Raw genomic sequence first — 27,043 nt, forward strand, 5'->3', positions numbered from 1 at the left:
AATTTCCACTTAGACAAAGTTGGCATTAGGCTGGTCACTCCCAGAGAGAGGTGGACAAGAAGCCAGTTAAGCAGGAGAGAAATGGACGTAATCAGGGAGGCAGTGGGAAACAGTGGCCGGCTGGCTCTTTGATGGGTGGCTGATGTTATCGTTGTAGTGTTTTAAGCTGATTAATCTGATAGTGATGTGCTTATGTAGGAGAGATTACAACAGGAGATCAAAGAGACTGATCCTATAGTTTGGGAATGAGATAATCTGGGTCTATACCAGGAGGGGAGTGGTGGTGATTAAATGGAAAGAAATGAGAAATTGTGAAGAAAGACTTGACTAGACTTGGTTACTCATTGTCTCCAGAAAAGGAGAAGCAGAAATAGGTAAGTAATTGTCAGTTTGGGGAAGAAGGTGATTATTTAGTTTAGTCTTGTTGAATTTGGCCTGGAATAGGAAATTATAACTGAGGGCATTGCAATAACCTGCGGCTGCAACTTCTGAGCCCCAGGTAACCTTTGAGGAGTCACGGAATCTAGGAGAGGTGCCAAAATACTGAAAGTGGGAAATGTTCTATTTTTTAAAAGATTGGGGAAAAGATGTATTCTACAAAATACAACTCAGCAAAATTGATATGTCTTGGGTATTTAAAAGAATGAGTTGTGAGCATCTAGAAAAACAACTGGTTGATAAGTATGAAAAGATGCCCCCACCTTACTATAATCAGAGAAATAAAAAGCAAAATGATAGTGAAATATTTCTCCTATCAAATTGAGGCAAGCACAAACAAAAGTTTGATAATCTCAGGCATTGGTGAGGCTGTTATGAAATAGGTAGTCTCATACACTACTGGTGGGAATATAAATTGGTACAGGTTGTATATGCCTTATCTGAAATGTTTAGGACCAGAAGAAGTGTTTCAGATTTCAGAATTACCAGATTTTTAAATATTTGCATATATTGATGTATAATGAGATATCTTGGGGATGGAACCGAAGTCTAAACATCAAATTCATTTATGTTTCACATCTACCTTATACACACAGCTGAGGTAATTTTATACAGTATTTTTAATAATTTTGTGCATGAAACAAAGTTTGTGTTAAGTACTTACACATGGAATTTTCCACTTGTGGCATCATGTTGGTTCTCGGAAAGTTTCAGATTTTGGAGGATTTTGGATTTTCAGATTAGGGATGTTCAAGCTGTACAGCATTTTGGGGGCAATCTGGCAATATCTATTAAGACTAAAAACGCATATATTCAGTGACCGAGCATTTTTATTTCCCAGAGAAATCTGGTACACGTGCAAAAGGAGGCATGAATAAGAAAGTTTGCTGTAGTATTAATTATAATGCAAAAAAATGGAAATAACCTGTGTTCATCAGTAGGGGGATGGCTGACTAGACTGTGATACCATATGAAATACTATGTGACCAAAAAAATGATATAGAGCTATAAGAAATTATCTTTAAGGCATAGTGTTGAATGGGGAAAAAAGAGCCAGTTTTAGAACTGTAAATATGGTTAGGTTCCATTTACCTGAAGTACATGTACATCTCATATAATTCACAGAACCAAATCTGGAAAAATATACAACAAATTGAAAATAGGGGTTACCTCTTTGGAAGAGACTAGGATTAAAGTAGGTGGTAAATTTGCTAGATTTAGCAAATAAAAATTTATAATGCCTAGTTAAATTTAATTGCAAATGAACAACAGAAAAATTTATTATAAGCATGTTCCATGCAATATTTGTGGCGAGAGATAAGTATGATCATAAGGAAGTGTAATGAACATTGGAAACAAAGAAGGAGGAAATGTGGAAGAGGGGCAAGGGGTAAAAATCTACCTGTCAGGTACAATGTACATTATTCTGGTGACGAGTACACAGAAAACCCTGACTTCAGCATGATATAATTCATCCATGTAACAGAAAAACACTGTACCACCTAAATTATTTAGAAATTTAAAAAAATTGAATTAAAAATTATTCATTGTTTATCTGGAGAATTCAAATTTAACTGAAAGTTCTGTATTTTATTTGGCAACTGTAGTAGTTGGTAAAGTAGAACTTCAACTCTGTGATTAAGTTTTTCAGTTTTTTGTAACACAAACATACTCATATATTCTTTGTATGATAAAATATAAGATTTAAGTGTGTATCAAGAAAAATGCAATAAGCACTAGTAGTTAGCTTGTTTCACTAATTTTATGTCAGATAGTGTTGCTAAACTGGTAGATTAAAGATTGTTATAGCCATACAAGATTTTTATTGAAATATACCTTTTAATTTAGGATACCCACACTACTTAGTATTATGCCCAGCATATTCTTTTACTATGTATTCAGTGAATGTTTATTGAATGGCTGGATGGATAAATAAATTGCAGTATGAGGCAGATTTTTGGCCTAAAATGAAAAAGCAGCAGTCTTAGCAGCATCATGGGTTTTTGGAAACGATAGAGCTACATTTAAAATTTGTTCATGAAACTAGAATACCCTAACCTCAACATTATCTAATTTCATCTTTATCACGTCCTTTAAGGGTAAATATTATTTTATTAAAGAGGAATCAGGGGTTCAAAGGGTTGAAGTACCATGTTTCATCAGTTCTAAGATACCCCTTTGTGTCCACAATGTAATAGTCCCTTTGAAATGAGAATGCATTTTATAGCTGCTGTCACAGGCACCAGTCACAAGCTAGTTGTTGTTGCCTCCACATATGCCTGAGAACTTGCAGAATTAGTCGATGGTGTGGATAAATATTCTAGAGATAACAGTGGGTCTTTATTGCTCAATCATCAGTGCCCTTCACAGTATGGAAGACAAAATTGTGTGGAAAACAGACATTGACAACTCTGAGTAGAAAATGGATATGAAAGAGCACAATTCTAAGTATACAGAAATTCTTGGAATACCTGATCAAATTATTTCATTTAAATTTTAATTTTTATGCGTGTTCAAGAATGGTATAGATAAAAATCCAAATCTGAAGTCTACAAGAGCCCATTTAATGGGCATAATTAAAACATCTAAATGATAAAGTATTTTATGTCATCATTAGGCAGTCATTTTTTTCTTAGTGTTGTGGTAAATTAATAATGAATCTTAAAATAGGTGGTGCTGTAGATTTGATAAAATGGACATGTTAAATTAGCTTGATTCAATCATTCCACAATGTATACATTTATCAAAGTATCACATTATACCCCATAAATATATACAATTATTATTTATCAGTTAAAGGAAAAATATACAAAAGTACCTAAGGTTACCCAAAAGGAAAGGTAAGAGTTCAAAAACTAAAGCTGCTACCCTGAGTCACTGCAGTGTACTTATAGGGTGAAAGAAAGAGGACCATACACTTTCAGTCTTACTTATAATTAACTTTTGACTTTGTGTTTCAAGAAAATTGAGAATTGTCAGGGAATAAATAGGTGGTGATAAAAATATTGTGTCTTTAACATTAACTGGAGAAACTTAGATTCTTCCAAATGATGACAAATGATGATTCATGTAATAGTTTTTATTTTTCAAAGCACTTATACACATGCATATTACCTGATTACTATAATATGAATGAGAAAATTATGGTATCCTTTCATTTACCTATGAGGAAACTGATACAGGTGGAAATTAGGTGAAGTGATTATATTACTTAGAAGTAAGAAGCAGATCCTGAAGGAAAACTGTGGTCTGTCTTGGTCCATGAGACCTCTAATGATGAGCCTGCCAGAGACTCCCAAATAGCCTACCTGTACTGGAATAGCTTCTCAGATTTGGATGGTTATTGGAAAGACAGATTATTATTATTATTATTATTATTATTATTATTATTTTAGTGTAAGAGATATAGAATAAAGTAAATTGCACTAATCTCAAGCATACAGCTTATTTTTTACGGGTATAACCACCCTCCACATCAAGATACAGAACATGCCAAAGTTTTTCTCATGCCATTCCCCCAGTCTTTAACCCCCTCCCCCAGAGGTAATTACTGACTTAGTTCGTATAAAGAGTATGTACTTTTCTGTGTATAGCTTCTTTTACTCAACATCGTATCTGTGAGATGAGTTTTTGTTCTTCTGGCTGCCAAAAAGTTTCCCAAGTTGTTTAAACTATTTGTTTCACCATCAGTGTACGAGAGAGCTGATTCTTCCACATCTTTGTCAATGCTTGATATTGTTAACTTAAACCATTTGTAGTGGCATTCTGTTGTGCTTTTAATTTTCAATTCATTTGTGACTAATAAGGTTAAGCACCTTTTCATAAGCTACTAGACATTTGGATTTCCTCTTTTGTAAAATGCCTGGTCACATTTTTCACTCATTATTAAACACTGGGTTGTGTCTTTTTCTCCTTGGTTTGTAGGAGTTCTTTATATATTGTGGGTATGAGTCCTTTGTCAGATATATGCAGTGAGAAAATCTTCCAATACTTAGGGATTTGAATGGCTCCTTCCCCTCTCTCTTCACCCAGATAGGGAAGCAAACGTATGGCTTTATCCATCCTTGCACCTCTCTTATCTCTGAGAACTTAAAAAATATATAAAGATAAAACATTTTCCCCATGCCTTTTTAGCCTATTTTTGGTAATTCATAATATGGAACTCGACATCCAGTTCTGGTACATTGTAAGTCTACAGTAAAATATTTTTATAAAGCCTCATAGCTAGACTTTTAAACATTAAACACTTTCAATTTCCAGTATACATTTTGTCTACCAAAAAATACTGATAATACAGTGCCAAAAGAGAAAAACGAGTTTACAAACTTTAAGGATGAAAAATAATTCCTTTAGCTTATACATTATGCTGCTTTGTGAATGAATAGAGTGTGATTTTATGTGTAGAGAGTGTGTGTGTGTGTTTGTGTGTTGAGAGGGGTATAAATACTATATTCCTCTTAGATGTACCACAAAAGTACAAAATAAAAGCAAACTACATTCAGGTACAAACTATTAAGAAACGCTAGTTAGCACTGGCGAGCCTAGTACCTCTTGGCAAACCAGTAGGCACCATGTCTGACAGTCTAAGATGACCCCAAAAATCTGTGCTAAAAAGTTGCCTTCTCACAGTCTTAGAGAGCAGATAGAAAGCTTCAGAAACCATTTTGAAAGGCTCTGTATGCTGATTCCAACAAACAGGAAGAAAGAAACAGATTGGAAGTACTCAAAGAAAGATAAAAGTACCGTCTTTGTTGTGATAGGAACTACTTAGGGTTTTTACAGCCGTTATTTTTAATTAAGCATCTTACTCTCAGCCTAAAGAAAGTTCAAGGTTGTTCTGAGTGGACACGAATGGTTTAGCATTCATTCTAAAATATTTTAAGCCAACTAAATGAGTCTAAAAAACACCTCAGTACTTATTTGTGTCGTTATTTGTCTCTAAAATTGATTGTCTTTCAGAACTACCTCTAGCTTTTACTTTCTTTTCCAATAATTTTGTATTTTAAATATTAAAAGCATAAAACTTATGGAGCATCTGCTCTTCCCTGGGGATCTATGTCAGGAAGTCACAGTTTAAAAATAAATGAATAAATAAGTTGTACTTACTATCTTTAAGTGGCTATATGTCTGTTGAGAACATAAAACAACACTGTTTAACTATGATTTTGAAAATGATGTGTCATTCCTTAGAAAATCTTGAAGTGCTCTGCTTTCTGTTTCTGTGCAGTATTTTTTTAAAGATCCACATAGGACTTATTTCACAAACTTTATCAGACTTTATTACATTTTATTTTTTCAAAGGACTGCTAGCTACTAACTTAAAAATTAGTAAAAGGGACATTAATACATATGTATAATTCTAACTCACAAATTTAGAACAACACAAAAAATGATAAATCACTCATAATCCTACTGCTTTAAACATCTGACATTAAAAAAAATAGAAATCTCTCCCTTTTGTTCCTCCATCTCACCCCTACCTGCAAAGATAACAAGCTTTAACTGTAGCTATTTCCCCTTCCAAACAATTTTTTAAAATATGCATTTCATCTAGAGTTGCCAGATTTAGCAAATAAAATAAGAACATTCAGTTAAATTTGAATGTCAGATAAACAATGAATAATATTTTTACATAAATATGTCCCACATATTGCATGGTACACACTTAAACTGAAAAAGTATTTATTCTGCACCTGAAATACAGATTTAACTGTGTCTTATATTTTATCTAACCACCTTAATGAGGACACAGCCACACATACATAAACATTTACACTTATATCAAAATAGAATCAAGTTGTACATCTTACTCTAAGTCTTACTCCTTTCTCTATCGATTCATCTAGTTTACATTTTAGAATTACTCATGTTCTTCCTAATGGCTGCTTGATATTACATTGTAGACACGTCATAATTTATTTAACTATTCCTCTATTGGTTGACATTTTAAGTGTTTTCATTTTTTTACTCTTTCAAACAAAATATCACTGAACTTCTTTGTGTTGGCTCATTATAAACTTGCGCTGTTGGTTCTGTAGGGTGAATTCCTAGAAAGTGGACTTGCTAGATTCTAGTATATTTTTAAAGCAGTCTTCGTTCCCTTCATACTTAGTGTCTGAGGCCTGAGACATGAAGAACTGAAGAGGGGCCAGGTGCACCTGGGGCACAAGGTCAGGGGGAGCCCGGGCTTCTGGTGGAAGGGACCTTGTGCATGTCGGTCACCTTGCTTAACCTTGGAGTCGGCTTCTGTCCTCAGCTGTCAGCTCCATGAGACCAGGCACCATTGTTCTCCAGCCTGCCACAGCACCTGCCACAAGAGTTGGCCTATACACAAATTTGGAATGAATGAATGAATATGAATTTACTCAAGGATTGCTTTGAGAATTAAATGAAATAATATATGCAAAGTTTCTGGGGAAAAAAGTAATGTATGTCCTAGCACTCTGGGAGGCCAACGCGGGCGGATTGTTTGAGCTCAGGAGTTCAAGACCAGCCCGAGCAAGAGCAACACCCCGTCTCTACCAAAAATAAAAAAATTAGCCGGGCATGGTGGCACATGCCTGTAGTCCCAGCTACTCGGGAGGCTGAGGCAGAAGGATTGCTTGAGCCCAGGAGTTTGAGGTTGCAGTGAACGAGGCTGATGCCACAGCACTTCAACCGGGGCAACAGAGTGAGACTCTGTCTCAAAAAAAAAGTAATGTATGTAAAGTACCTGGGTTACTCCTTTATTTTTCTCACCACACACTCATTTCCAGTTAATTTCTTTGTCTTAAGAGGCTTTAATCTAGGGAGGGAGACACTACAATTATGGTAAAGTGGGATACATTCTATAACAGAACTATGTTCAGAGTGCTGTAGGATTGTACAAGGCGGACATCTAGCTTAGCCTGTAGATGTGAGAACTGCCCGGGACATCGTCAAGACTTACTAAAAGTAAGTCTTGGAAGACCAGTTGGAAGGAGCCAGCCAGACAAGATGTGTGTGTGTATGTTAGGGGATGGGGCAGTGGAGGGAGCATCCAGGGAGAGGGAAGCATTGCAGAGGGACAAAGATATAATAGAGCATGTCACCTTCAGAGCATAGCAACAAGGGTGGGGAAATAGTGGGAAATGAAACCAGAGGTAGTTAGGAATCACATCAAAGTGCTTTAGTTGGCAACCTAAGTTTTACCTTTGTCTTATAGTTAACAGAAGGGGACTTCTGTGTGACTCAGATTTACATTTTAGAAATATCACTTAGTCCACACTGTGGAGAAAAGATGCATAAATTTAAAGACAAGAGCCATCTATATTGGAGCACTATTGTAGTAATCTAGGCAAGAGATACTGACTACTTAACAAGAGCCATGGAAATGGGAGAGAAGGGCTTATTTCAAAGCTAATTTAGGAATTATAATTACCAGGTCTTAGTAACTCATTAGCTATGTGGCTGGGAGGAGAGAAGGAAGCTAAAATATCTATCAGATTTCTATTATAGATTGATCATTTGGGTGGACAGGGTACCATTCTACAAGATAAGAAATACAGGCTGAAGAACAGGTTTTGATGGGAGTGAAGGAACTGCATTGTTATTTTGGGACTGATTGAGGTTACGGTTACTGTGGAATATTCTAGAAAACATAGCAGGAAGTGTTTGCACATGCAGAAGTTTGCACATCTGGAGCTTGGGAGAGCAGTCCCAACTGCCATTATGACTCAGAATATGACTAAAGGTTGAAGCCATGAATGAATGAGGTGAGAGGATGGAGGCAGAATGTGGAATCTAAGAGACTTTTGAGAAGCATAGTTGCATGGGAAAGAAGCCAGGGAACACAAACAAATAGTGCGATGTTTGTGGTAGCCGTTATGAACAACAGAAAACGGAACTTACCAGAGACCCAGAGAAGGCAGTACTGAAAGCCCAGACAAAATTGGAGACCATGATGTGTAACCAGTTGTATCTTCGTATGTTGATTTTCGCTCAGCCGAACTAGCATCTCTTATATATTATCCTGGATAGAGCTTGAACCCATCCTTCAAAGTGAAGTATCACAAGAATGGAAAAACATGCACCACATGTATTCACCATCAAATTGGATACTCTTAAGACTAAGAGTTTCCTCCCGTAGAGATGCCTGTCTTTCCCTGGAAATACCTATTGTGGTTTTGATTTTAACGTTTACATGCAGAATTCTTCTTTGTAAGATAGTCATTAGATTGTGAACCGAGTCCCCTTTTTTGCCTTAAGGGATAGCTCTTCAGTTCTATTTGGCCTAAAAATTCCCTTTCCTCTTGGCCTCCACGTTTCTACTGACAAGGTGTGACCACCCAGAGCCTCTTCTTCCTATAGACTGAAGAAAGTATCCATGAGGAGCATACGGTCCTCCACCCCCTACAGAGATACATTTGCTGCTTCTGTCCTAACAGACCTAAGCTTAAATTTCAGTCCCTGCAACAACGTGAAATAAAAAATGTTGAAGTGCTGCCTCTGTGAAGTCCCCATAAACAGCTATGCATGCAGCTCTACCCAAAACAGATAATATGCACAGATGTGTTTATGAGAAGGAGGCATGAGTACGCTCAGTGTGTTTTCAGCTTCTCACCACGGCAAGGACTTCTTTTCTTTTTCAAGGAGGTACATTGTGGTAAGCAGTGTTTTATGACCCATAATAAAAATCCTTGTAAAGACCATTTTTTGACCAAATGAAGCTAAGTGTTCTTTTCAGAGTCCTCATTTGCTCCTCTCCCCCTCTCTGTGTTGGAATGCACACAGTTCAGCATTAATGGATAACATAAGGAAATAATGTCACAAATTCTAGTTCTTATTTGTTAAGCTGGGAAAGCAACCAGAATTAATTATGTAAGAAAGTTCATTAGTAATGTTTTCTGCTGTTCATCAGTAGCTTCTGTGAATATATGTTAAGTAAAATTTTATATCACATTCTTATAGTAGATGGTTATTATCCTATGAAAACACTCAAAGGACAGTTAGAGGGATTCTCAGTAGTCAAGAGGGCCCTACAGAGAATTCTGTCCAGGTGTAGGTAAAATGTAACTTTTAAAACCACCTTAGAAAGTTGGGTTATTTACAAAAAGAGACACATATTAATAATACATTCAGTGAATAATAACAGACGATTTCTAAGGACCCTTCCAGACCTAAAATGCTGGCAATCTTTAGACTTTCAAAATTAAGAACAGGCAACCTAATACTTGATTTAACTAAAATAATAAATATTTTAAGGGTTATGTTCTTTAATATGCACACAGTTCTGTTTGTTGATCTTAATGAGAATTAGGGAAGATAGAAGGCTGTCCACGTGGTAACTGGGGAATACTAGGTGAATCTGAACTTGTAGTGTCGCCAGATGACATTGCGAATGGTGGGTACCAGAGCCTCTTCTTGACTTAGTGGCATCTCTTTTGAACCCATTACCCAAGCTGGGAGGTTCACACATTGTTTTATTGAAACCACTCTAGAAGAAACTGTTGCCCCCATTTTACAGATGAGGGAACTAAGGCTAGCTGCTATAGGAGGGGAGGTTAAATAACAGGCCCAAGATCACCCCATATACAACCTGGAGATGTGGCAGAGCCCTCCAGAATGGCCCATTAAAGTTGACCTGTGAAAAAAACAAGTATTAACATACTGCCTTTGTATCTTGAATTGCCTTTTCCCCCTTCCTTTCCCTTTCTAATATTCTAGTTCAGACCCTTATTATGTCCAGGGCATGATAGCCTCCTCACACCACTTCCCATCCATTCTATATGCTAAAATGTCAATAACGCTCCATTCTTTTCATATGTTCACAACTTTTGCAAGATACAAAAGTTAAGATAAGACCATTGCTCACCCAGCAGTAAAGCCCTTTGCAGTGTGGTCCCTTTTAGCAATGTCCCTTCCCCAGGACCCTAGCTGTTGGGGCTGCTGCTGGTCTCCAAGTACACTTGCCTTCCTCTAAGCCTCTGCTAGTGTCTCCCATGGCAGAGGCTTCCCCACACCAAGCCTAATGCTAGCCCACCTCCCAGGTTGGCTGAGATGCTGCTTCCTCCTTGGTGCTTACCAGTGCCTGTGGCTCCTTTGCTATTTGTGGTCCCATCACATACTGACTTGAAATGTGAACGTGCATATTTATGTTTTCTCTCCCATTAAAATAGGAGCGCTTTGGGACTCTGTCTTCAGGTGCTTTTGTGTAACATCAGCTAAACACAATGTCTTACACATAGTAGGGGCTTCATAATTCTTCTGAATAATAAAAATGGTGGCAACTTATGATGTATGTATACTTTATAGTATATAAAGTACTTAAGTTTATGGTATCCTACTTAATATATATAACCATAATACATATCAATATATATTATATAATATTTTGTTTAAATTCTTCCTTTTGGAGGTTATTTCAGTCTTATAGATGTGAAAGCCAAGGCTCACAGGGTTGCAAGGACCTGCCTTACATTATATAAATAGTAAGCACAAATTCAGATCCAAAGCTTTTAGCTCTGTATCCAGTGCTCTTTCTCTTTCAGATCATACTGCCCTCAAAAATGTAAATTTACATTTCATGGTCAGGGGTCTCACTTAAGTTAAACATATCCAAGAGGAACTTTTTTGGTACTTTCCTTTGTGCCTCCACTTGGCAAGCATTCAGTAAATTCTTAGTGAATACCTGAAAAGCCACAGTGCAGGATCATGGCCTTTTCGCTAAAGAAAGACTCAGAAATCAGTTTAATTAGTAATAATGTTCTGTAACTCCTGTACACAAAGCCAAGAGCAAAAGTCATTATACTTCATCTTAGTGCATATTTATAAACTAATGGGTGATTCATCAAATCAGGCAAACCAACGAATTTCTCTATATAAGGTGCTTTGTTGAATTCTGTGGGGAATATAAAGATGCACATGCACTGCATTCCTATTCCTGAAAAAATTTACAATCCTAGCTGAATAGCACTTGGCAGTTTAAAACACAAATCAATTCTATATAATATAAAATGATCGAATGTCTCCGTAGTCCTATGACAGAGGCAGAGCAGTATATATCCTGATTTGTATAAATGAAAAATTGAGGCACAGAAAAGTTGAGACTTGCTTACACACTTGGCTAGTGGCTAAGATGAAATGGAACTTAGTCAATAACACTGAATTAAGAGATCATACTTTGTGAAACACCGATGTGATATAAAATTAAAGTATTTTACACATAGCCAGTAGTCCATCTAATTTTGTGTCCAAGTGAAGACTCAGGCAAAGTGATTTGACCCATAGAATGCTTCTCTTAGGGATGAGGGGAATAAGGGACTTGCTTATAGCCCTTTGCGGCCCCTTGCTCATACCCCTAGTTGTGGAAAACTGTGAAAATCTCTGCCTCTTGATTCACTGGCCGAGTTGCTTCTGAAGGAGATGGCCAGATACAAAGGAAACATCCTTCACTGTTTTTGTTCCTTGCTCCAGTGTTCATTAGAGGCCTGGGAGATTTGTATTTCTAAAATAATGAATCAAAAGTCTTAACACACATAGGAAGATACTTTCATGGCTAATAGGTATGAATACTAATTTATATGCCATGCCTCTTTGGTCCTTATTCCCTAATCCAAACCTACTTTTTCTGATTCCCATGGAGTTTTATCACTTGCTACAGTATTCTTCCTTGGGAGGAGTAAGTGAGTTGTTTATGACTTTATGACTTTACCAGCCTTTGTAGGTTTCATGGCCATGGCCATTTCCAATTTAGTTTGAGTCTCACTTCTTTATGAAAAGTCCTTGAACATTTATTGGCAGTTGTTAATACAATGTACTGGGAGGCCAGTAAATCTGGAGGAAGAGTGATTAAAGCAGACCCCACTCTCAGAAGATGGGGCCATCGAGCAGTGAGTGAACAAAGATGAAGGAAGTCCACAAAGTACCAGGAGGCAAGACCAGAGTTGGCTGTGTCCACTCACCCACGGGAGACGGGCAGGAAGGGCTCTGTGTGGAATTGGCTGTGTCCACTCACCAACGGGAGACAGACAGGCAGGGCGCTGTGTGGAACTGGCTGTGTCCACTCACCCAAGGGAGACAGACAGGCAGGGCGCTGTGTGGAACTGGCTGTGTCCACACACCCATGGGAGACGGGCAGGTATGGCACTGTGTGGAATTGGCTGTGTCCATTCACCCACGGAAGAAAGACAGGCAGGGCACTGTGTGGAACTGGCTGTGTCCACTCACCCACGGTAGACGGGCAGGTAGGGTTAGGGTTAGGGTTGGAACTGGCTATGTCCACTCACCCACGTGAGACGGGCAGGCAGGGCGCTGTGTGGAACTGGCTGTGTCCATACACCCTTGGGAGACGGGAACGAGGGCGCTGTGTTGAACTGGCTGTGTTCCCTCACCCATAGGAGATGGGCAGGCAGGGTGCTGTGTGGAACTGACTTTCTCCACTCACCCACTGGACATGGGCAGGCAGGGTGATTGGGGAATTGGCTGTGTCCAAACACTCAAGGGACAGTGGCAGGCAGGGCGCTTTGTGGAACTGGCTGTGTCCAGACACTCATAGGAGACGGGCAGGCAAGGCACTGTGTTGAACTGGCTGTGTCCCCTCACCAACTGGACATGGGCAGGCAGGGCGCTGTGTGGAACTGGCTGTGTCCCCTCACCCATGGGAGACGGGCTGGCAGGGCGCTGTGTGGATCTGGCTGTGTCCACACACCCACGGGGCTTTGTCTGCGGGGACTCAGGGAGGAAGAATGATCCGACAAGATCAGGTCTGCACATTAAAAAGATTGGGCTAGGCCAGGCATGATGGCTCACGCCTGTAATTCTGGCACTTTGGGAGGCCGAGGTGGGAGGATTACTTGAGGTTAGGAGTTCAAGACTAGCCTGAGCAAGAGCAAGACGCCATGTCTATTAAAAAAATAGAAAAATTAGCTGGGCATGGTGGTGGCATACCTATAGACCCAGCTACTCAGGAAGCTGAGGCAGGAGGATCACTTGAGCCCAGGAGTTTGAAAGAAAGATCAGGCTAGCCAGATAGTACAAGATGGATTTGAGGACTGAGCTCAGTGGGGAAGTGATTGGTATATAGTGTACACGAGGAAGGGTAGGCTGACCAGGCCCTCTGCAGTAAGGGGCTCAGAAGTGTAGAAGTTATATTATAAAATGACATGACTTTACTAGGGACTCAGAAGAAGAATGAATGAAGAAGAGGAAAGACTCAATATTGTAAAGGTATCTGTTCTACCCAAATCTATTAATTTTTAAGAATCAGTGAAAATACGAAAGGGATTTTTTGGAGGGTATGGGAACTCAATAAAGTGATTCTAAAATCAGTCCAGAATAATAACATGTAAGAATATCCAGAAATGCTGGGCACATTGGCATGTGCCTATAGTCCCAGCAACTCAGCAGGCTGAGGCAGAGAGTATTGCTTGAGCCCAGGAATTTGAGGCCAGCCTGGGCAACATAGAGAGATCCAGTCTGCAAAATAATTAATTTATTTATTTATTTATTTAAAGAAAAGAATATCCAGGAATGTTTTATAAAGAATGGAATGAGGAAACTTGCCCTATCGTACATTAAAATGTATTCTAAATATATAACTAAAAGAGACAGGTACTCTAAACAGAAGTGGAAGAGTAAAGTCCAGAATTAAGTTCAAGTAATTCAGAACATGATAAAAGTGGCATTTAAAATTGGTGGGTAATATAATAAATGCTTAAAACATTTGGCTAAAGATAGTATATACATAAAAATAGAACAGTACACAACCATTAAAAATTAAGCAATAGATCTATATGGCAAATTGATCTACATGCAGATGAATTGTATATATTGTGATGTGCAAAGACAGTTACGTAATTGTATACATTCACGTAATTGTATACATTCACGTTCCATTTATGAAACATAATAGCAATCTCTATGTGCATTAGGTAGGACATAATAGCAATCTCTATGTGCATTAGGTAGGCTGCAAAACATGGGATGAGGTTAAAGAAGTTAAAGTTCTGAAGCAAAAGTGTTAGCTCTGGAGCATCCGAGGGATGTCAAAGTCATGCAGGAAGATGATGAGTGTGGGGTCAAGAGAATGAGCCACAGTCCCTGAGGAGCATGGTGGGTGACAGTAAGTGATAGTGATGAAGAAAGAGATGTTATGAACATTAATGGAAGGAGGTACACGTCTCAAAGAGAAAAGGATAACCACCTGGAAGGGATCATTGGCAACAAGAAGAGAATGCCCCCTTGTGCAGGGGGTCAGGGGGTGGGGAATGGCGGCTATGGATTGATAGTGTTCTTTACAGGTTTTAATTAATATAATGTTAATTAAGTTAGATATGTTACAATAATTTTTAGCTGCAAATTACAGAATACTCAGTAATAAATGGCTTTAGATAAGGGCATTATTGCTTGCATAACTAAAAGGCTGGAAGCAGGCAGCCCCACAGTTGATCCGGCTATTCATTGATGTCATCAAAAACCCACACTCTTTCCTTCTTTGCACTCTGGCCTTTTATGTGTGCAGATGATGTCTCCTCTTATGGTTCAGGATGGTTGTTACCCTCCAAGTTTATGCTCTCAGGTAGCAGTCAGTATAAGGCATGAGTGGGGGATGAGGAGGAAGTACAGCAGAGAGCATTCTACAGTGCTCTTACTAAGGAGGAAAATGCTTCCTGAAACTCTCTAGCCAATTTGCCCATACTGGACTAGGTCTCATGTTCATCCCTGGATCAGTTCCTAGCAAATGGAGGTGTGATTGCCTTCATTGGCCTGGGCCAGTCTTTCACGGCTGGGAACCAATGACGTCTGCTACAGCAGGCAGATACTAATCTGCTCTACTCCATGGAACACCAACTTCTCTAACAGAGTACCTCATTTGGAGAGGAGGGAAGTGCGAAGTGAGAGGAAGATTCTCAAAAGAGGGAATTGAGAGGGAGAATGAGGAAAGATGAGAAGGTATTTTGTCTAGTTGTAGCCATCAGAAAGCATATTGTTAAAATTCAATTATATTAATAGATAAATGTGTTGAAATGGAGACATATTCACAGTTTAATATTAAATGTTTTTAAAAGCATTACAAAATATTATGTATACAGTGATAAGCATTTGGGTCGTTAGCCAACAACCTAGGCACTTGTGCTTCATGTTTTCTTATTCTGCAGTGCTGATTTTTATTTCCTGCACTGAAGAAGTTATAATTAACGTTGCATATTTGTAGTTTCAGTTCCTGATGATTTTCCACAGTAGGTTAATAATAGCTGTTATGATGAGATAATGATTCTTTCTTTCAGACTCTTCATTTAAGTCATTACATCGTCCTTCAGACACCAACAACATTTTCAGCCGTGGTGAAAATGAATTGTTATTTTTTATTTCTAGTTAGTGGAGACTGATTCTTTACCTTCTCAGCATTATATCATCACTTCCAGGAATAAATGACAAGTGGATTCTTTTAATTCTCACTTCAGAATATATATTTGATTAATAAAATTTATACACAATGCCATTTGTCTTATGCTTTTTACCCAGTTGCCTAGAAGCAGTAAAGATAGAAAACGAGCACTTCCAGTTGGGGCCCCTGCCTTAGTTTCTGCTGAGGTGCTGGAGTGACCTGTGGCCTTTCTCAGTTACCACATCTCCTTCACGCACAGCGGCAGATTACACCTTATCCCCTCGTGCACAGGGACAAAATGCCGGGCAATGTGGCCATAGTTTTCACTGTTCTTTGGAACAGAGCTCACCTGTGACTCTTTCAGCTTGTTTCAGGTCCACTGGCTGATTGCTTGCTTTGAATTTGACAATTACAACTTCCCAGGTGATCCAGAAATCTTAAGGAACCCACTTTAACCCTCCTCTTGCTTTCTCAGGATTTGTTTTGTCCTTTATGATCTTGAATGAGGCATTCTTTGGGCCCTCCTGAGAACCAAAGCGAGAAGTAGGGAGAACCTGTTTTATAAAGCAGTTTTTGAAGCTCATTGTAATCGTTGTGGATTGTTCAGTGAAAGCATACAGGAGCCCTGTCAAGTTTTGAAGTAGAGTGTGTGGGTATGTACAGTAAGATCGATGTGGTGACTGTGGCACAGATTCTCCCTTAGTGCAGAAAGGAGTGGGTGAAATTGCCAAGGAATTAATGAACCTGCCTGAGTGACCCTCCAGGACCTTAACATGGCTTTGTTACTCACTATTTCATTGCTTAGGTAGCAGTATTGAACAACATTTTATGGGAGAACTATGGTTTTAAAAGATCCTAGGACTAGATCCAGCAATTCCACATCTGAGTATTTATCCACAAGAATTGAAAGCAGGGTTGCAAAGGGATAATTGTACATCCGTGTTCGTGGCAGCATGATTCATGATAGCCAAAAGCTGGGAATAACTGAAGTGTCTGTCAATGGATGAATGAATAAACAAAGTGTAGTATACACATATAAGGGAATAATATATAGCCTCAGAAAGAAGGAAATTATGGCTCATGCCTCAACATGAATGAAACTCGAGGACATTACGCTAAGTGAAATGAGCCATTCACAAAAAGACAAATGCAGTGATTCCACATATATGAGGTATCTAGAGTAAATTCATAAAAACAAAGTAGAATAATGGTTGCCAGGGGCTGAAGGGAGGGAGAAATGGGGAGTCATGACAGATGAAAAAGTTATATGTAGGAGGCTCAGGTAACCCTACCTCTTTTCCTATAGTCATAACCCCTACCTTAATTCAGTATGTCGTTATTGGTTGTTTAAGAAAAAAAAAAAACCATTGTAACATATGCTATATTTTAGACTATAGACTCCCAATACACTTCATGAGAAACAAACAAACCACTATGAAGATATTTCTGTGAAAACTTGGATAACAAATTTGAAAAGACTGGTTTACAGATTATAAGGGGGAAAAAGGAGTATTCTTGCTTATAAATTATATATGTCTTGTTTTTAATTTTTAAATAAATAAACTATTGATGTACATTTTTGGTGCTGAAACTTCGAGGATGTGAATATATCACTCAGATTACCTAGGTATATCCAAATATCCGGAATTGTCCATTTAAAGGTGTCATTTCTGTGATTTATTGTATGATATAAATGGGATATTTTTAGTATCTTTTGGAAGTAATCGACTTTTTTGTAGTTGGAAAATGAGACTCAATGATAAATCTTTTTTCCCATTAGAAAAGCCTGAGGTAGGTTTTTAGTTTTCTTGTTTGTTTTGGTTTTAAAGAAATAAGAGGATTAGCGCTCTATAACACCTAAAAGAAACAATGACAAGATTTAAGGATTTCTGGTATTCAGACTGAGGTCCAGAGTCTTTTTAGGGGAGTTGCCAAAGATAAAACCCCACCTAAAATTGCTGGGAGCCAGACTTCATTCCACAATGGTGTCCTGTTGAAACATGCTTTCAAGTCATGTGTTTCAGAAAGATAAAATGAAGGCCCCAAGTGACTGTTTATCATAGGTATGACTAGATGTGCAAACCTTTTATACCGGGACTGGGCTTTGTAACATAAAAAGGGAAACTCTTAAACCTGTGTTTAACTGAAAGAGCCTTAATTGGCAGTGTCCATAGTTTCATTGCATTGCATCACTGGGGTTACTGTGAAATATTTGTGTCTATAGGACAGATTAATTTAGATTAAAATCTTGAGGCACTAATTTAAGAGTATGTCTCACAACACTGTAAATTGAGACAGAACAGATAATAAATTTAAGTAGAAAATTGTGTGAAATGTCTTTGACCTAAACATTTCTTGTGATTCTCAAGGCAAGGTGTTTTTTCTTACCTTATATAATGTTGCAGTTTATTTGTTTATATCATTCTCTGGAATTGGGACCATGTCTTATGCTTATTTGGGACCAGAGTTCCTGAAGTAGCTAATCTCAGAGTATTTCGCCTACTGACCTTTGAGATGGTGTGCTCTAGTGAAGGATGGTTAAAGACTGAGGGGAAGGTCCCCAAATTATGCTTAATGCAGGTTCATAATGTTCATCAACCTAACTCACAGTTGAATTACTGAAGGTAATGAGATTTTTGGCAAGATTTTGGTTTTTAAGTCATTAATTCCAAGCTCACTAGTTTAGGACTCATACTGTATCCAGATATTGGAGGTTTTAAAGAAAACTCAGTTTGTTAACTAAACTAATAAAATCTAAAGAATGGTCATTCCTGGGTAGAACTAACTTAGATCTATACAGCTCGTTTACATGGAGTCAATGTTAGTGCAGGCATGGGAATTCATACTGCTTAACCTGTACTTTGATATGATGCTACTAACAAGTCATTTTAATCTGCTCTAATCTTTAAACAAAGGAGAACTAGACCTGTAGTATAAGTGCAAAAATACTGCAACCAAATGTAAATAATAAATACTGCAATAAAAAATACTGCAACTAAAACTGAATAATAATGATTATGGCATATCCCAGGGAGGAAAACCATGCATTCTTCAAAAGTCATATTGTATAAAAGAGTTATATTGTGGAAGAATTTTGTTGAAGTGGCAAAATATTCACAATGAATTGTTAAATGTTTTTAAAAGAGCCATAAAGTAATGTGTACAGAATAATAATCATTTTTATTTAAATATAATATATATTATAGCTCTACATGTAAATAAAATAAAAATATATGTAATTTTTAAAAGACAGACTGGAAAGACAAAAATTATTTAATAGTGAAGTTTTTCTCTGTTCTCTGAGATTTTGAGTGATTTTTCCATTTCTTCTGGATTTTTAAAAAATTTTATGTTTCTGCATTAACCATGTATATATATATTTTAAATTAATTTTATAACTAAGAAAATTATAGTATGTGCTATATAAGTAAATACACAAATAAAATCCATACATGTTTCTTTTTTATGCTATAGTTTAGGCTTTTTATAAATTTTGGTAGGCCTTATTAATTTGTTCAGATTTTTAAGTTTTTATACTTCTAATTGGCTGCTTAAATTGAACACTGCAACATGAGCCAAGCAGATTTACTCTTTGTACTGTTGTAAGTGGGTGATGTTTAGTATATAGGAAGCTAAAGATGACAAGGCAGCATGACAGTACTTTAAGTTAGTCATGCTTTTTAAAATTCAGTGCTTACAAGTGTGTGCATGTGTTTCCAATAAAGACTTATTTGCCACAGCAAAAGACAACTTTCTTGAACATTTTGTGCTTCATTTTCACACTCCTGTTTATTCATTGCAAGTTGTTTGACCTGCAGTGTTTCTCAAGTCTTGAAGGGCCAGCCCTCACCAATGCAGTCTTCTCCAGGGTTTTCACTTTTGAAAGCTTAGAAGGTGACCCCTGCTAGTTCAGAATACCCATGTAGGGTGATCTCAAAAATAATTCCAGCACACCTATGTCATTGCATGCCCCTTTTTAGCTCTTTGTTCGTGTTGACCTTGTCACACTGGCCCTCATTTTCTTATAGTTGTTTGTGACTCTGTCTCCCTAGAGACACTTATCTTGGCAATAATCATCCTAGTGATTATCATTTGTTGAATGCTGACCATAGGCCAGAAACTGCACTACCACTCTGCATACATTGCTTCATTTAAACCCCCTAGTATTATGAAAAGTAAGCACTATTTTCTCCATTTTATAGATGGAAAATCTAAAGCTTTGGTTTTAAACAAGCTAGGATGTAAACACAGAACTCCCAGCCCTAAAGGAATAAGAACTGTAAACTAGCAACCAAATATGCTGTTTTCCATGAAAGGGTTTAGTGGTCCAGCTGATGAATAAGTATATCCTCACAGCCCCTACCAGGTCTGAAGTTCATGACGTTGCCTAGTTCTTTTTCCAACTGTTGTATGAACAAAATAGCTCCATCTTTCAGTGTATACATCATTCTTATAATATTTGGGGAATAGGTCACTCTTAACTATCCCAAGTTTTCAGAGGATGATGGTATCATGGCTGATGTCTCAAGTTCCTACTTTCAAATTGTGAATGTTAAATTTTGTATGTAATTTTATTGGAGCTTAAATTAGAAAAAGATCTGATAATTAGTTTGTTTTCTGAATGGCCCCCTGCTCCATGCTGGTTAATCAACGATAGTATTAATAGCTGTCATTTATTGAGTACTTACCTATTGTACTAAGTGCTTAACAATGATCCCATAAAGTAGGTTTTGTTACTTTCCCATTTAACAGACAGGAAAACTGAGATTCAGGAAGTTAAATGGCCTGCCTCATTTCACATACTCATTCATTCATTGATCTCCTAAAGGAGTGTGTTGGGAATTTGAATCCAGTTTTCCAGATTCCTGTTTAATCAAAACTGTCTTGTGACTTTGGGCTAATGACCTAACCTACTTCTGTATATCAGTTTCTTGACCTGTAAAATGGTGTGATGACATTATTTACACCGAGTCTGTGGATTAAATGAGTTACTAAATGGAAAGTGTTTGGTATTAGGTGCTATAAAAATAATAACCGCTATTAATATTATTAATCACGAAATTTTAATTGTTGAAATAACATATTAAACAATATAGAAGTGTATGAAATAAAAAGTATCTCCCCCTCTCACCACCTCCTGCTTTCTCTCCCCAGCATTAAACACTGACACCAGTTTGGCATATATCCTGTCAAAACATTTCCTATGCCACCTAAAACTATCCTTAAGTTGACTTTCATTAATGAAATGCAGAAGGAGAGTGAAATTTTTTGTAGTGTTCTCAAGAATGGGAGAATGGAGAGGCAAGAAGGAAGACAGATTCATTTATTTGTCTCATATTTATCAAATGCCTACTGTGTGCCAAGCACTTAACTAGATGCTGAAGGTTCAGGATACAGCAAATGTTTTATTTCTGTTTTTATATTCAGGATACAGCAAATGTTTTATTTCTGTTTTTATTGTTTATTGATTTTTCTTCTTTGTTTTTATTTAGGATATGATGTTCCAGCTTCTCCGAGGGCTGGACTTTCTTCATTCACACCGAGTAGTGCACCGTGATCTAAAACCACAGAACATCCTAGTGACCAGCAGTGGACAAATAAAACTGGCTGACTTCGGCCTTGCCCGCATCTACAGTTTTCAGATGGCTCTTACCTCAGTGGTGAGTGAGAGAGTGTTGTCCTTTTATTAAACATATATATTCTGAATGACAAACTGCCCCGCTTCTGGGCCCAGTGGTATTACTGCCCATGGTTAGTTTGGTGGACAGAATGTCGTACTTTTTAAGGTAGCAGTGGGTAGGAGGAAAGCTTTCTATTTGCAGCTACAGACACAACTGGGCTGGGCTTGTTTTGTGGACAGGAGCCATTGTGGAAATAGCCTGTAGCCTCTTAGCCACTAGAGAAGAATCAGTTAACAAATTTCCAGATGCTTTTTGCCATGACCACTGTTTTCCGAGCTGCATACATAATGCCTGGGGAACACATAGCACAAGGTCAGGGAAGAGAGAGCACTAGCAGCGATGGCCTGTCTGCACCTGGTTTGAGAAACAGACAATGCCTGCGCAGGTGTGTTAAAGCACTCCTCTGAAGCTGTGGTGCCAACTATCAAGAAGAAATTAAATTTACAGTGAACTTGGATGATCTGTGAAGGAATAGGTCCATCTGCCAGGTGAAGGCTACACATCCAAGCCAGCCTAGAAAGAGTGAACTTAAGAGCCCTGTTTTGGCAAAGAATGATAGTTATGCTAACCTGTTCTTTGTCTCATTCAAATCCAAAACCATATAGCTACTGACTTAGGTTAGCTTCTATTCCTCCTTATATTTCATTGTTTCAGAGATGGATTTTTGTGAAATTCTACACCCAAAATATAAAAAGAGCAGCTTGTGTGTAGGTGTTAATATGCTTGGCTTTGGAAGATCTATTTTGCATATATGGTAAATTCATGCCTTACATATAGTAAATTGAGTAAACTACCTGCTGTAAATTAAGCTTTAAGAAAAGGAATCCTTATAGTCCATCGTTAGCCTCAGAGTGGTTCTCAAATCCAGGGGCAGCACTGCCCTGTTACTGAGAAATGATTGGCAGCATCTTTGTTCATCACAATGACTTGGGTGACGGGTGCCTGGTGTTGGCATTTAGTGTATGTGCTTCAAGGAGACTAACATTTCGTGCAATAGAAAATTATTTCCCCAAATTCCAGTAATGTTTCAGCTGATAAGCAGAAATCCAAAAGAGGAGTTGGAAATTCTCTGAGACTGATAACTTGCCTTAGGAAAAAATCCAAGTTACAAAAGTGTTCTCCCACTGCCCCTCTTCTACTCCATCAAAATATGGGTGCTACAACTTGCACCTGTAAGACTATTTTCTTTCCCAACATTATAGACTTTTCCTAGGGCATCAGAATTTTTATTGAGGATTCCTTGGAATATGTTGCCGTTGTTAAAAGATAAACCCTACTTGTTTCCTCTTTGGCCTTGCTTTAGAGAAGAGAAGGCAGGCGCTGATGTTTGAAGGATCCGTCTCAGCTTTGGGCAGGGCCAAGCAAGGCCTGTATTCTTACATAATCACACCAGAAACGGCTGAGTCTGTGTATTTCCCCAGTGGGAAGGGTGAGGTAGCCTTCAGGCTTCCCTAGGAAGTTGTTGCATATGTTGTTTTGAGGCCCTGGGGAGAAGCTTGAATAGGCTTTGTGATCCAGAGAGTCATCAGGGGAGTAGATGGAAGGAACTGGTCTACTTGGGTACATTAATTGGGGGAAGGATGAGCTGTAACTGGAGACGGATACTTTATTTTAAGCCCCCTAAATGAGCACTAATAACCATAAATAAAAACAGGAAACCCAGTTGGTTTTTGTTTCGATTTTTTTTTCTCGCTGATTAAATATCAGGAATGGCAGCCTAGCTTGTACGTAACATCAATTAACATTCCATTCTTGCTGAAAGTTGGTATGTTCCAACAGGAAGATATAAATTATTTCATAGAGAAAAGGGGAAAGGCAATCATAAATACGTGATTTTTCAGTATCTAGTTTGTGCTGCCTAGTCCATATTGGCTCTGGTGACATAAGTAAAAGATGTTAGTAGCTGAGAAAGACACTAGAACAAATTCAGACTTTATTGGAAAGAATGATAACTGGAATTTAATGGCAGTTATAAAGGTTATGTTTCCTATTCGGTACTGCATTTTAAAATTTTCCTACTGTTTTATATTTTTTCTACTTAAAGAAAAAATCCATTTAATATAGTGATTCATTGATTTACATACACGTGGTGACATAAAAACTTGGACTCACAGTTTTTCAGACTGAACTGGTATGTATTTTTAGTATCTCTTGAAGAGAAAAGACTACACTCCCTTCCTGGAAATACAAATTTTTTAGTGGGTTATGTCATACAGGAAGTAAGAATCAACTTAATTTGTGGAATGTTAAAGGAATTATAAGTTAACTGATTCGAAACTGTCATCTTACAGCTATGAGAAATGCTAATACATTACTTATCTTTCAAAGCCTCACTCAAATGTCCCCTTCTGGTGCCCCTTGCAGAAGTTAATCCCTCCTTCCTGCCTCAATGTTTTCAGAGTAACATCTTATTAATGTCTTTCATAATACTGTTTTCTATCTTGTTTTTAGTTATTTTGAAGTTTTATTAGGCTGTAAGTTCCTTGAAGCCAGATGCTGCATCTTATTCAGCCTTAACACATAGTGCCTTGTTTATTTTGATAGATACTTAGAAAATATTTCTGAATGAATAAATTGACAAATGCTGACATGTAGATATAAGCATTTGAGTCATAATAAGAATAAGGAAAGAGTTATTTTATACATTTAATAGTCTCGTTTGATGTGTTTCAGTATTCCTACATAGCCGCGTGGTGGTACTAAGCTGAAGGACTTACTAGAACCATATACCTTAAAATGTCTGAGTCCATTTTGCACCTTGTCCTGATTGATTGATTCGCAGCTACCTGTGTTCAAAGTCATGAATGCTACATGCAATAGCTGGGTCTCTGTTAGGAGTGAAAGGATGACTTGCACATAAGTTCATAGTTTGTGCTTGGTGTTTACAGTAATCCTTTCTGCTGTATCATGAACAGATTATGTGTATGAATTGAACTTCCTGTCCTGAACAGAAAGCTGTAGAGATAAAGGAATGTGGCATTACTGTAATTCTACTACTTATTTGAAGACATACTTTTAATCCCTTTTGTTTTGGTATTAGAGCAAGCTTTAGAAGAGGGATCGGATTCTTCTAAGATAATTAACATTCTCCAAATGAAATAATGAGTAAATTATTAGGCAGCTTTTTTCTATCTATGTTGATAAATGTATATGTATATAATATATGATATTTCTGTTTGGATCATTGACAAAGGTATTCTTAGCTTCATGTTCTCACGTATAACATAGACCTTTGAGGGAGCAGTTAGCAGTATTTAGTTCCATTATAAGGTCATCACCTGATAGATCCTGGACTACTGCTCCATAATTTATGAGCCAGTATGCTCTATGCCGGTATTCAACAGCAGGTATCTTTTCTGGAGTAATTAATTAGCTATTTTTGACAGATGAGTTTTCCAGGCATCTTGGGCCATAAGCCTTTATACTCTGATCTTTATTGTTTTATAAAGATTGTTAAGTGAAAACAAGTGTCTATTAATATTATTCTTTTCATAAATGAAATATATTCTATGTTGGCCTTTTTGGCGGAAACTAATTTAGGACAGTCATTATATGTCTGGAATATAGTTGTAGCTGTAGGTGGTATGTAACACAGGGCCAAATGACTTAGTTTGTCCCTATCTAATAAATTAGGGACTAATCTAAAGGCTTAAATGCCCCTTAGATACCTGACTTCACTGGACTGCCTCCAGCATGGCATTCAGATGTCTTTAAGGGCATATTGGGTTCTTGCTGCTCAGTATAGTCATGCATGCATGTGTACCCATAGAGAGTAAAGGTTGTTTATACCTATTTCTTTAAAGGTGGTAGAATTAAGATATGGATGGAGACAGTATACACATTAGGCCTGGGCAAGAGGAGCCCCCGGGCCTCATGCTTTAGAGGTGCTTGCGTTAGCCCTGCTCTAGCCTTCTCTTTCTTGGGGCACAGAACCCAGAGTACCAAGGAGACATTCTCTCTGAATCTCCCAGCTCACCCCATACCACACTCAAGACACTGGAATTCTCAGACTAAATGGGAAGTGCATGGGGTATCCTTGCTTCTAATAGCAGATTCTACCACTTGTGTGTTCACCCCCTAAGTGTAGAGGCTGGTGTTTGCAAGCTCATGGGCAGAGCATGGACATGCAGATCGGCCTCTCCATAAGCATGCCTGTGAGGTTCCTTGTGGTTCAAGAAGGAGCTGGAAATGTAAAGAGAAGGAGGGGCCCATCATGCTTAGCACCTGACATGGGTTATTTTTATCAGAAAAGTTTCTCTGAAGCCATGAAAAAATTAACTTCTATAATCTGTATTGAACTATTTCTGGAAAACCAAAGAAAACAGGTTACAAGGAGGTTCTTTCCATTGCACCTAAGAGATAGGTAAGAATCATGACTTGTGCAGTTATGTAATCTCTGTGGCAAAAAGATTTCAAGAATATACACATATACCTGCTATTAGGAGGAAGAATAAGGTCATACAAGAGAATGGCTGTTATGACTAGTTGAAATTATATTTAGAGTCACTCTAAAGTCAATGTTTCTAAGTCCTTCCCACGTGAAATGTAGTGTGTATTGCTGCTCATTTTTGTCTGTCAAGGTAAGGGTTTCAGCCAGCAGTTTCAGTCCTACCTGATGGTACACCCCAGTCTCAGAGCAGAGCCTGGGGCGTATCGCCAGCAGCCGCAGGGAGGACTCTGACAATCATGTAGCTCTATGGGAGGGAGCAATCTTCTCTTCTCTCATTTATAATTCAAGATCTTTATTATTTTTTCCCTAAACCTAACAATTTAAAGCATGCAGGGTGATACTGTTGCCATTGGATTTGGTGTTTTTGGAATTCTATCAACTGTCCCACTTTGAAAGTGGGGAAACTGCTACTCAAACAGGCAGTTGTGACCAGATTAAGTATGAATTCACCAAATAGACTATAAATGGCTTGGAGAGATCTAATATTTATATTCTGGCTCTCACCACGATCCCCACTCCCCTGTAATCCGCACCAAAAGCTCCAGTGCTTCAGGGGGTACCAAATGATGTTCTTTGGAACTCTGAGGTTCTACAAAGGGTATCCAGAGGTTCCACAAATATTCAAGAGTCCATTTTTTAAAATATATTTTTAAGTCTTGTTAAAATAGAAATTATAAAACAACTAGCTCATGCCACATTTTGATGCAGTGAGGAACACTGAGGCATAAACTGGTGCCTCCTGGTTCCCTTTTTTTATGTAGATCTCTGAATAAAACTTCTTCCACTACACTTGTACACCTGAATGTCTTGTAAATGTATCATTGTTTAGGAAAGCTCAAGCATTCTCTTGATTTACTCCTGTGTGTGTCTGCTCCCTTAAAATTATCCAAGTGCATGATCACTACAGTGCATATATTGTGCTGCACTAACTGTACATGAGACTGCTTTGAAGGCCACCCAAGGCAATGATAGCATTGACGTTTTTATACCCAGATGTGATTGCCAACACCTAGGCAGTCAGAGCCTGTCACTCCCCGGGACAGTCACCATAAAGCCGTCCATGAGTAGAACGACATCTATACCCTAAAATTAGGTCATTCCTTTTGATACCTCAGTAATTTCACCTCC

General features: G+C 38.0%; 1 protein-coding gene across 4 annotated transcripts in view; it reads left to right on the forward strand.

Moving 5' to 3' along the window:
* CDK6 (cyclin dependent kinase 6) overlaps positions 1–27,043 on the forward strand; it is a 209,150-nt gene that overhangs the window by 74,560 nt on the left and 107,547 nt on the right. For all 4 annotated transcript variants that reach the window (XM_012779637.2, XM_076006439.1, XM_076006437.1 and 1 more), the window contains exon 4: positions 21,277–21,444. In XM_012779637.2, coding sequence (XP_012635091.1) covers positions 21,277–21,444 — 168 coding nt within the window. The remainder of the gene's footprint in view (positions 1–21,276; positions 21,445–27,043) is intronic.

This window comes from Microcebus murinus, chromosome 9, assembly GCF_040939455.1.
Source record: "Microcebus murinus isolate Inina chromosome 9, M.murinus_Inina_mat1.0, whole genome shotgun sequence".
NCBI lineage: Eukaryota > Metazoa > Chordata > Mammalia > Primates > Cheirogaleidae > Microcebus > Microcebus murinus.